This window comes from Ziziphus jujuba, chromosome 2, assembly GCF_031755915.1.
Source record: "Ziziphus jujuba cultivar Dongzao chromosome 2, ASM3175591v1".
Taxonomy (NCBI): domain Eukaryota; kingdom Viridiplantae; phylum Streptophyta; class Magnoliopsida; order Rosales; family Rhamnaceae; genus Ziziphus; species Ziziphus jujuba.
Window position 1 is genome coordinate 1,046,180 of NC_083380.1, and position 12,698 is coordinate 1,058,877.

Sequence of the window (12,698 nt, forward strand, 5' to 3'; positions counted from 1 at the left end):
ACACTATATTTTCTTGCTTTAAAAGGAATTGCAATGTGATTTATATATTACATATATTATATCAAATATATTTACATTTATAACAATGTAAAAATAAAAGCTAAAATAGAAACAAACGCAAAAATTAGAGCGATGGAATCAACATTGCCGATCCTATACGATCTTTTGTTCATCTCGTCGTGTTACCATCTATACACTTTTCAAGAGGGAGATTTTAGCTTCAACTTATTGAACCTAACATCTAGGATTATAATCAACAGCTATTACTATTGAATTGTTGAGATAAGCTTTATTTTTTTGCTAATTCATCTTTAAATTATTTTGAAATATATTCATTTTTAGATGTTATTCATATTTATCTTCAAATGTTCATTTTACTAATTCATCTTTTAAACATTATTTTTGGATAATTAAATTTTTTTTATTTTACTATGTTATCCTCTTTACTCTTTAAGCATTATTCATTATTAATTTATCTTTTAAATTTTATTCTTTTGTAATTCAGAATTTTCTATTTTGTTTTACCATATTTTAATATTTACTTTAGAACCCTTTCTTTTTACTTATTCATCTTTTAAGCATTTGCTCTTTCTTTGCTTTTTCATGTTAATCTTCTTCTTTTTTTTTTTTTTTCCTTAAATTTTTTAAATGTTAATCTTTACTAATTTATACTTGTCTTTGCTCTTTCAGCATTGCTTTTTCCTAATTTATCTTTAAAGATTACTTTAAATTACATCCATTTTTAAAACTTTATTCTTTAAATGATACTCTTTGTTAATTTATTTTACGAATTATTCTTTGGCAACTCAAGATCCTTTTTGTTTTGTTTATCATGTTGTCATCTTAACTCTTGACATGTGACTTTATGCTAATTCATCATTTAAGAATTATTTTTCGGTAATTCAATATTTTCTTTACTCTTTCAAATGCTATTTTTTGCTAATTTATCTTTTAAGTTATTTTTTCTTTTATTTTTTTAAAAGTTACTCTTTACTAATTTATATTTAAGCATTACGTTGAATTACGTTCATATTTAAATATTACCTTTTACTAATTCATTATTTTAAAAGTTATTATTTTGTAATTTGTGATTTTCCATTTTGTTTCACTATGTTGTTGTTTTTAATCTCTTTGGTTTTTATGCATTACACTTTGCTAATTTATTTTTTAATTAGCGTTACTCTTTTGGTAATTAAGGATGATTCTCTATTTTGTTTAACTATGTTGTCATCTTTAGTCTTTAAGCAAAATTTTCTTTTCTTTTCTCCTCTGCAAGCGTTACTCGTTTCAAAGGGCATAAATCTTTCTTCAAGAATGAACTAGACTGCAAGCGTCTTCAAGCGTTTCAAAGGGCATAAATCTTTCTTAAAGGATGAACTAGACCGCGAGTAACGCATAAATCTTTCTTCAATAATGAACTAGACCGCAAGCGTTACTCTCTGTTACCCTCTTCCTCTCCGTTACCCTCTTCAAGCGTTTCAAAATGTTCCCTTTTAAATAATTTGTTTTATTTCGCCAAATGTTTGATTCTTTATTTTGTTTGATTCTTTGTTTTATTTGGGGAAACGTTTATTCTCTGGTTCTCTATCTTATGGTACTAGCAATATTTTTTTGATTCTCTATTCTACCATTGCCAAAGTTACTCTTTTAACAACGCACGACACCAATACTATTAAAACCTTCTACATCAATTGCTTTCTCATCATTTATTAGATTTTCTATTATTTAAAAGTAGATTCTCTGTTGGTTAATGAAATATCCTACATGTTCGATTGCTAGGATTTAGAGGCCGCACAAGAGGGCATTAAAACATAACTTTAGTTTCACGAGACTGATACAGCATAATAGTTGTATCTGTGATTTGAACCAATGCCATTCTAAGATATCACAACAGCTTTAAAGGAACAAACTAAAACTCCAACCCATTAAGATACCCATTTGAAGAGATTTTACCAACTGTCAATTGCTAATCATATGGCACGTAGGAAGTAGCTCTATAGAGAAACTCAAGATTGCAATATAAACAAATATCGGACTACACAACTAATAAAATTTTCAAAATCTAAGCTGTATATACATTTAAACAGATACGATGAAACCCACCGAGTTTCAGACACTTGATCCAGTCAATGTTGAACAATAAACAAGTGACGCACAAAGAGATATGACAGAATTAAATTCTTAGGAAGCAAGGCCATACCATTTCAGTCTACCCAAGAAGTTCTCAATATATTTGCAACACAACATGCGGATATAAAGAAAGTAATTGAAAACCAAAGAATTTTTTCCAAGCAAATTTTAACAAAGAAAGATCACATCATCACTATTTCATGTTATAAAGGATTCCAATTAAGGCAATCAGAAACCTATCCACAGGACTGCTTAGCAGATGAAGGTTAAGCCACCAAAACCAAAGATATTCACTAGGACATGGAGCACACAATTTATGGAATACCAAGTTATAATCATTGTCATTGGAACAAACACAATGTAGCAAAGTTCGTGGAAATTTGATAACATAGTGAAGACAGAGAAAAGGATGGGGCATAGAGAAAGATCTAATTTTACTCGCAACAATCCGTACATATCAGAATTTTGACAGGTAAAGAATGGCCACAATTAATTTTTCTGAAAATCTATAAATAGAGGTTTAGCCCGAATGGAGCTGCAATAGATATTCGAATATGGAAGTACAATTTCCCAGAAAATGCTATCAATCACAGATGGGGGTGTAACTACATAATGAACTCTTTCATCCACCTAAATAGATTGCCTACAGCACATTGAGCCCCTTAATTACCGTTCTAACAGTCAGCCATCTATTGCAACAGAAGAAAACAGTACAGACTCGACACAATGTATCCTAAATAAAGGAGGGCAACTAGGGATGATGGTGAAACTTGCTACATGCCTTTGACATGTACTTAACACTTTTTACATTTCTAAAGAAAACTGTGAAAACATCATCATGTTAAGAAGTGAATGAAAAAAAGGGTATCACATGAACAAAAATGCTCTGGTAGCAACCAAAAGTGTAATTAAGACACCACAAAAAGAATTGCATTGCATACCATATAAGCAATGCAGTTCTGAGAAGCAATCAAATTCAGGGAGAACTGTTAAACTCTGAACCATTAACTCGGTTATATTGAAACCCTAAAATAAAAAAAACAAATGTCCTAGCCTAGAGGGTCACGAGGTAACAAATTGAAAAAGAAATCATTTATATAAGAATTACAACCAATTAACAAAACCATGAAACAACCCAGGATCAAGAGTACAACTATAGATACGGAAAAGGAATTAATCAAAATATAACGTTGTTATTGATCGATTTTTTCATAAGTTTCGATAACCCTAAAAAGTAAAATAACAAACCCAAAACTCCAAAACTATTTAATAGCAAAATCTAACTAATACATGTTTAAAGAAAAAAAAAAAAAAAAAAGGAACCAATCCATGGGGGCGTTGATTCGACGGATAGGCAGCAACCCAACACAGAAAATAATCAAAAATCAGGGTCCGGAAGGGGATATGGGAATCAATCAAAAAGGGCTGAGAAGCTGATAAAGCTGAGGCTTTGGCTCGGAGTTCATGCCGATGATGATCACCATAGGGATAAAGCCGTAGTAGGTGACAACTCTGGTCTTCTGCATCGTCCATGTGCCCCACTCCTTCACGAACTGAGCCACCGCAGATCGCTCCTCAGACCCCTTCGAGCTGGACCCCTTGCTCGTCTTCCCCTTCCCCTTCGACGCCATTTGATCTCTCTCTCTCTCTCTCTCTCTTTCTGCGCTAAAACCCTAACAATTACGATTATTATTATTATATTTTTTTCTGCTTATTAATTTTGGTTTTTGCCTTTTATAGCGTTCTTTCGTTTTTTTTTTTTTTTAATTTTTTTTTATGGCAATTTTAATTGGTGGTGTTAATGTAAAGAGACTGTGCGGTTTGAAATGTCACAGCCTCAATCATCACCGTTCAATCGTTGGGCCGCCTCTCAAATAAGCTTTACAACCGGTCACCTCTATATTACCTTTTTTCGTCTCTGGTTTTCTTATATTCATTTATTTATTTTAGTGTATTTTTATCTTTAAAAATATATATAGAATTAACAAAAAAGAAATGAAAAATAAAAAAAGAATTATAACGACTAAAATCAATTTAGTTTAGTAATGAAATGTGGTTACTTTGTATAAAATAAGACATGAAATTAAAATATTATTTGCAAAGAAAATAAATAAAATTTTCTTTAAGATAGTTTAAAGCAGCATGTATTTGAGTATGCTTTACAATTCCCGCGAACAATTTTCACATTTAAAATCAAAAAATCTAATTGTTAATTTTTTTTATTTATGAAAATATCTAAAAATTAATATTTGATAATAATATCTTTAGGATGTTTAGTTGTAACACTAAATTATTGCGATTAATTTTTTTGTCTGACTTTCTTATAGCTGCTATTCTTACCAATTTAATTAATCAATATGCATTAAATTGTGTATGGTGTTAGATCTTTTGAATGTTCAAGACTTGTGTAAGGGTTAAGCTTTTAACATATGGGTTGTTGTCTGAACATGTACCAAGCAAACAAATTTTTTTTTTCATTACATGATATGGGTTGCTTGTCATTGTAAAAGATGTTATATTGCCAAAAGTCATCAAATAATAAACCCTCATCGGAAGCAATAGGCATAAAGAAAAAACAACCCAAAACGCTTTTAAGATTTACTATCAAAACAGAGCAACACAATTAATTGGACCATCAAACACAAGCCAAAGTGTCTATATGCTGATGAGGATGGAAGCATTCAAACTCTAACCAAGTTTTTGCTTTGGTGGCTCGTGTTTCAAACTCCTCCAAATCCAAAAGCGCCTTCATAGACTTGTTCCTAACATTATAAGCCATGACCTTTCTATAAATATGAACCAAAAGTAATGTCTGATCATTATCATCATCAGCTACATATTCTTCTCGGACTAACAGTACATGAAAGGACAATATTTATTAGGTCTTGGAAATGCATCAAATAACAGATCAAGGTTGAATAGATACTTACAATACCACCTAGAGTAGTCCTTTTCCATCTCAAACACTTGCAAGTTCTTGCTACAAGGACCATAGATTAGACTCTCCAAAGTACTTAAACCTTCTCTTCTTCCAACTGTCATGCGATGGAGGATTTAGCATTGTAGCAAGCTTCTCATTCTCAATGTCAAAATACAGTGAATCCCCTGTTGGACTGATCTACCAACTCCGAATTTCCAGAACACCCCAATTCTCAAATTCCAAATCAGATGGAGCAATGAAAGGAGACCCCCAAGCCCTCCACCAACCAGTTTGGGACGAGTATATATCTTCATAATGCAGACAACCTTGTACTGAGGAGATATAGAAGGGTCAAAAGCTAAATTCATACCAAAAATGGTCATCCATATTCCATCATCAACAGGTTGGGGAAGAGTCAAGAATCGCTTGGTGGTGAGATTGGAACGTGAAAGTTGGTTTCTTTACCATATTCAGATAAGGCAGAGCACAATACCAAGCCATTGCAAGAGTCCAGTATCTTCATGCCTGCTGTAAAGGGCGTTTCAAACCTGTTTCCGTAGATGGAAATATAGCTTTCAATAAGGCTTGCCGTTCTGCACAAGAACATGCCAGATGCAGAGAGCTGTGGTGTCTGAGACTATGGCGTCGCGAGAAGTGAGGATTGGAGATGGGAGAAAACCATTGCTTGGAGACGTCTTGAATTTAAGAAGAGGAGGCTTCACGGGCATGCAAAGTAAGATCTCTATGATGATGTCTTCTTCGCTAGCAGCCACCATTTCAGTCCCAGATGTAATGGGAGAATTTTGGCGACTTATTACAGATAGCATTTTGCTTTCCAACTTTTTCTACATTCAAAGACAAAGAGAAGGATTTTGAGATAAGATTGATGGTTAACAAAGTCTTGCAAACTGCATTATTAAATATAAAAAAAAATAAAATGGAATTGACTAAAAATGATCAAATGTAGCCACAAAACACCGTACTGTGATATCTTGGAGTTGGTCATGGGCATTTTTAATGAACCTTGTAAAGAAAGAAGAGGAAGATTTTATTGAAGGCTGTATTTTCGTGTTTGCGAGCTCCAATGTTTCATGAGGACTCATTAGATATTTACATACATCCACGAGGAACTCGAAGGGATTTACAACTCACTATTTATTTAATTTAATTAGAAACAAACAAAAACTCATGCAATGCAAAAATTATGGGAGCAACATTGTGTGGTGTGCTACAAAGATCCATACCACATGCAGAGAGAGACTATTGAGGCTAATTATACATTAGTTTTCTTTACCAATAACTTTTACCAGTTTATATCTTAAAATAGTTGTAAAACATGTTTTCCAAAATTTACAACCAAAAAAAAAAATAAATGAAACATGGGAATGAAAAATAATTTCTTTTTAGTTACCAGATTTCCTCTTACAAGAAGGAACAGTTAAATATATCAAAATCAAAATATCCACAAAGCCAATCGATTACTAGTTTGAGAGTAAGCAGCCACACCTAATCCTCCATGTGATGAAATCCCACAAGGTTTGGCACCATCTCTGATTGCTCTCTTTTTTCTATCTGTTTCTCTCTGCCCAAATTCTGAAAGAAAATCTCAGAGAACCCAAAAAAAAAAAAAAAGGAAAAAAAAAAAATGCTTTCTCAGCCTCCCAAATACCCGAATGCTTTCTCAGCAGCAGAAATCATCGCCACCAACGAAGACCTTCTTGCAGAGATCCTCACCCGAGTCCCCGTAAGGCCTCTCCTCCGTTTCAAATGCGTTTGCAAGCTCTGGCGCTCTCTCATCTCCACCACCCAATTCTCTCATTCACACACTCTTCATCACCCTGCCTCTTTCTCCGGCATCTTCGTCCGAACAACTCCGGGCCTTGCCGATCCTCACTTCCAGTTTGTTCCTTTTCTCTGTAACGAAAACCCATCTGGGTCTCCCTTCGATTCCCTCAATTTCGTCCACGACCCTGCTGGGATCAAGATTTTGCAGTCCTGCAATGGGTTACTCTTGTGCTCTAGCCTCCGAAAAATCTATAAAAATCGAAACTTTTACGTTTATAATCCTTCAACCAACCAATTCTCGGTCGTTACACCTTCAGCCGCTGCTAATGCTAAATCCACACCCATTTTGGGTCTTACTCTAGCCTTTGATCCTTCCAAATCTCCTTATTACAAAATTGTCTGCGTTCGGAGCAGTGCGGTCTCTGTCCTTCATGACCAAATTGAGATATACTCATCCGAGACTCGTTCTTGGAGGAGTTCTGGGTCTCCTTTCATTCCGCCTTTTGATATGGTATTTGATGATGGCGTTTTCTGGAATGGTTCAGTTCACTGGCTCAGATCGATGGGCTTGCTGTCTCTTTATTTCGATGTTGAACGAGAAGTGTTTGGAAAAATGCCTTGTCTTCCAGCAACCGAGGGGGGTTGGAGCAGCCCGAAATTCAGGTACTTCAGGGAATCTGGTGGCCATTTGCACGTCATTGAAATCCATGGTCAATGTCCTAGTCAATTCAAAGTCTTGGAGCTGAAGAAGGATTATTCAGAGTGGTTTGTGAAATACAAAGTGGATCTCCAAGCACTTGTTGATCAATATCCAGAGATGAATCTCAACTATTTTGATCACTTCGGTTCACTTTCTTATGCATTCGTTGTGCTTTTTCTTGCTCGGGACGATGATGGCAAGAACAAGGATGAGGCATCACTCTTGCTGCACATACCAGGTAAGGTCATATCTTATAATCTCAAAGTTGGAACTTTCAAGAAGCTCTGTGATTTAGCACCTCATGGAACAGAGTATAGGGTTTCTCCCCAATTTGGGTTGTTTGATGCTTATCAATACATTGAGACTTTGGCTTCTGTTTAATGATAATACCGCTTTGTACCAAAACATAGCATCTTTAAATTTCATTATCAATGTAAACGTTTCATGCTTTTAAGTTGCTACTCCATTATCGCTGATGAATCTCCTTCTGTCATATTCTCTTGTAGACCAAACTTTTGAACTTTAAAGCGAATCTCCTGTCATATTCTCTTGTAGACCAACCTTTTGAACTTTAAAGCAGAAAACGAAAAACTTATTCGACAAGATTTTTTTACGAGTGGAAATTTTACATTGAAATTGAATTAATGAGATAAAACAGCTGCAATTTTGAAGCCATTCATGGAAATTCACAGAACACTCAGTTGAGCCATCGAAAAAACGATTTCAATAAATTGATTTTCTGTTGGTGATATATTGCAAGAGAGGGGGAAATATTTGCACATACAACTAGAATAGATTTGAATTCCAGGATAAAATTTAAGTGCTGAAACTTGTGAAATAATCATAAGTAATATTCATTGTTATATGCAAAGCTACAAAGCTCTTTATGAAGCAAGTGAAGTTAATTGATGTAATAAACCATAATCACGTTCAAATATTTCAACTTTATGCTAGGTACAATGGTCAAGGATACTAATAGTGAAATGGAAGTATAAATTGACTCTTAATCTTATACCTGATGAAGAAAAGTGGCAACTGGCATCATGCTCTCTCGACTAAGAGATAATTTTCTATTTTATAAGAAAAACGAGCATGTCTCTTACTGATAAAATGGAATATAACAGAATCAGCATAAATTTGATGAACATCTTGTATTAAGTATTGCTGAAGGAATACATTTTCATTCAATTGTAGTACTGAAGAACAAACCATGCTGACAGAAAGGCCCCTAAGATAAAGCAAATAGAGCGAACATTCAAAAAAACTGGAAACATAAAGAACATCAGCAACCCTCAGCTGGAAAAATTCAGGTAAGCATCAAGTTGTTTCCCCATTTCACCAAAAACACAAGGCCTTCATTAGCAGAACCTCCAAACACTTCAACTCAGTTGCAAGAACAAGAAACTCCTTGAGGCAGATAAGCAAGTCGTAAGAGCTTTTTTTCTACTTCTGGTTTTTCAGAAGCATTCACAGCAATGGAACTAGGCAATGCAATTTTTATACTACTTCAAGTACGAGTCTATCAACACAAGTTTAGAGCTAACAAGCTAATTTCCAAATCAGGGGAAAAAAATATATATATATTCTATCATTAACATTAGGTAAGAAATATGAATGGTCTGATAATAGCAATACATTCTATCTCTGCTGCTTTTCATGAACAGAAGAGTAATAACAGAAGTATAATGAACCAAGGGAAGTTCTGATCTAGTACAAAGAAAATTGTTCCAAGATCTAGTCTTTAGTTGACAGGAAAGACTGAGGTGGAAACCAAACACAAGATCAGTTGAATAAATTGTTCAAAATATAGCATGCATCTAATTTCAAGCAGTTTTAAGAAACATTGACATTGTATGAGAGCAAAGGAAAAATTTTGCCAACATGAGGTACCCCGAGAAGTAAGATGCTAATTCATATTTGTAGAAGAGCAAACTCAACTTTCCTATAGTTTTTAAGTAGAAATGAGAAGATAACAATCACATCTATCTACCTACTTCCTAGAGAGAAAAAACTATCAGTATGGATACGTAGCCAAGTCCATCCCCCGTGAATCAGCTTGTCCATCCTTCTAACACTCCTGCTCTTTATATCATAGGAATTGACACTCTCTTGCTTAGCATCCATCAATATTTCCCCTTCCATATGATCCAAAGGGATAATAAACTTGGGCATTATATCACCGAATCCATTCAAATCAATGCTATATTCTTTAACCCATTGGTGATTTTGTCTGTCTTTCATCATCCATATATCCATTGTGAAAGGTCTGGTCTCATTGTCAACCAAACACAAGAAACCTCTAAACTCCGCCAAGAACCAAACCGCTTTGGGATCAAAAATGCCTTGGGGAGGCAACAGAGTGCCAAACTCTTCCTTTTCCAAATCAAAGCACAAAATTGCTTCATTCCCCAATTGGTCATACGTATCGAAGATCATCCAGTAGAAGGCATTGTCAGCCAAAACCCCCCAACCTCTAACTTCAAAAGGGCAGATTTCTTCCACCACCCTCCAACAACAAGAAGAACCAACAGCCCCACCATCCGAAAACCTCAGAATCTCGCATCCAATAATGTCATAGAAATCATTCAAACTTCTATCAAACAAATGAACCAAAACGTACTCATTTCTCAACGGATCGTAGCCCAAACCTGCATTAACCTCCCCAGAAGTACAGTGACTAGCCTCGGGCAATTTGACCAGTTCCCGGGTACTGGGGTTGCAAACGTAGAAACCCTTTTCGCCAACGAAGAAGATAAGCTCACCTCTCGAAGGCAACATATCAACAGAGGCTTCGGCGACGGTGAGAGAGAATTCATCGACGACTTGGCCAGACAAATCCGTGGCGGATATGTCGATGACGCACTTCTTCTGCGGGAAAAGGAGGTCGGTTTCATGGGTGGCCGGGGAACATCTGAGCAGAAGAAGATTTGGGTTTTGAAGGGAGTGAAGGCGGTGAGAGAATATGAAATGGGGTTCTGAGATGGTGTTCATCCACTGCTTGGAAACGCACCTGAACCTGCAGAGGGTCTTTGCGGGGAGTCTAGAGAGGATGTTGAGGACTATTTCGTTTGGGAGAATTGGAAGATTCAGACCCATTTCCGCGGTTCGAGGAGCCATGGCTGTTGTTGTGCTTTACTCCCAGATGAAGAGGAGATTCAAAAGCTCAAAGCAGATTGCAATTGTTCCTTTCCTTTTTGGAATTTGCTCTCTGCGACTGGTAGATTTTTGTTGAGGAATATATATATATATATAAATACACTCTGGTCGGAGCGCCTGTTTTTTCCTTTTTTTTTTTCTTTTTTTTTTAATTTAAATTTCTTTTGCTTTTGCTGGCTATATCTTTTTCTTTCTGCTTTTTGGGATTTTAAAACAATAGAATATATATTATTATAATGTATAACGTATAATGTATAATATTTCAGGAAAAAAAAAATGTATAATGTATAATGCTTTTGATAGATAAAGTATAGAGAACTTTAAATAAGCCTAGAGTTTTGACCCGGAATTAGAAATTTAACCAAATTTAGAGTGGTCTTTCTTTGCAATTCCAACGTATGGTTAATTATTAAATATTATTACGTCAACTTTTGAGAACGTTCTTTCCCTGTTTCTCTAAATTAATCAAAAATTTTAAAACTTGAAGATAGAATATATATATATATATATATATTTTTTTTTTTTTCTTAACAAAGAAAATAAACTAATTGGATTCGTAGAATTATTGTTTGTTGGGTTCCAAAATATGAAACCAGAATTGGTCCTCTTTTTAGCAAAAGGATAGCAATGTTGGGTCCTTGCCATTCTATGCCCAATCCAACCAGTTTACGCATGAGCCTTTCTAGTTTTGGGCTTTTTTTTTTATATAATTTGTTTGGGGCATTTAACAATAAATTTATGTATTTATTTATTTATTTTTGGCTGAAACAATAAATTTATTTAATTGCAATAACTAAGTTCATTTATATAACGAAGGGAGGCTGTATGTATCAAACAGAGGAGATGATGAAAAATGTGAAATAGTCAATCAAAAGATGTGCATCTTTTGGTTAGCATGTTAATTCATATAGTTCTAATTAAAACATATTGATTTTATAAAATTTGAATATAGTTCAAATAGATAATTTTTACTTCAATTTATAATTATTTTATATATACATGCATGCAATTTTGATATAATAAAAAATTACAAAAAAGAATTGTGAGATACAGTTATCAATAATAGTTAAATTTATAAAAATCATATAAATTTAATGATTAAAAATATTATCCAGTTATCAATAATAATTAAAATTATATAAATTTAACCACTGTAAATATTGTTTTTGTTACTGTATCATTTTTAAATATATATATATATATATATATAATAACAACTCGAATGGGAAGTGGATCCGATTAAGTTTGATTTTTGCATATGAAGAGTTAATTTATAGAGAAAAATGTGATTAGATTAGATTAGATTAGATGTGAGGCTTTCATTACCAAATTCTTTTGAAAGTGAGTTTAAATGAAGAGAACCTCAGTTTCTTCCAGGTCTACATCTGACAAAACACTCCGAAAATGGCAACCATAGCATTGCAAGTTTTGCCTGACCCACCACTCCCTTCAAAATCTTATGAAAAGGACACTATATTTTATTTTGTATGTATGGTATACTATATATTTCATTTTTATTTATATTGCGGTGGATGTGGCTAACTGTTATTAATCATGCAAATTATCAATCATACAGTTGGTCTTGGTTTACATCAAATTTTCTTTTTCTTTTTTCTAAAAAAAAAGAAGAAAAAATAATTAAAAAAAAAGGTGAAACCTAAAACGTGTAGAAGACGAATAAATGAAACTTGAAACGCATAATATTTTGACAACTTATATTAATTTAAGATTTTTATTAATTGCATGTCAAGCAAATTAAACGAGCAAAGCACGTGGCAAATTTAAATTTGTTAGACTTTTATTACACGTGTATGACTCATCTATTTATTAAACTACTAGAATGTATTATTTGCATGGGATTGTAGAATTAGATTACGTTACGGTACTTTTTTTTTTTTGGGGGGGGATATTTTTTTTCATTTTTTCTTAATTTGGTGGATATGAAGCTCTTTCTAGTCTCTTCGGCTTGGGCTTCTCATCTGAATTTAACAAAATGATTAAATATGT

General features: G+C 33.9%; 3 protein-coding genes across 3 annotated transcripts; 1 reads left to right on the forward strand and 2 right to left on the reverse strand.

The window, feature by feature from the left end:
- Positions 1–3,303: 3,303 nt before the first annotated feature.
- On the reverse strand, positions 3,304–3,843 carry LOC107417642 (mitochondrial import receptor subunit TOM7-2-like). The gene has a single exon (XM_016026258.4). The coding sequence runs from the start codon at positions 3,759–3,761 to the stop codon at positions 3,546–3,548; it is 216 nt and encodes a 71-aa protein (XP_015881744.1). The 5' UTR covers positions 3,762–3,843; the 3' UTR covers positions 3,304–3,545.
- A 2,593-nt stretch (positions 3,844–6,436) lies between these two features.
- LOC107417656 (F-box protein At5g07610) lies at positions 6,437–8,868 on the forward strand. The gene is made up of 2 exons (XM_016026273.4): positions 6,437–7,773; positions 8,730–8,868. Exons 1-2 carry the CDS (start codon positions 6,696–6,698, stop codon positions 8,750–8,752), a joined length of 1,101 nt encoding a protein of 366 aa, XP_015881759.3. The 5' UTR covers positions 6,437–6,695; the 3' UTR covers positions 8,753–8,868.
- A 561-nt stretch (positions 8,869–9,429) lies between these two features.
- Positions 9,430–10,874, reverse strand: LOC107417657 (putative F-box protein At5g50220). The gene has a single exon (XM_016026274.4). It carries the CDS (start codon positions 10,650–10,652, stop codon positions 9,522–9,524), a length of 1,131 nt encoding a protein of 376 aa, XP_015881760.3. The 5' UTR covers positions 10,653–10,874; the 3' UTR covers positions 9,430–9,521.
- Between the last annotated feature and the right edge of the window lie 1,824 nt (positions 10,875–12,698).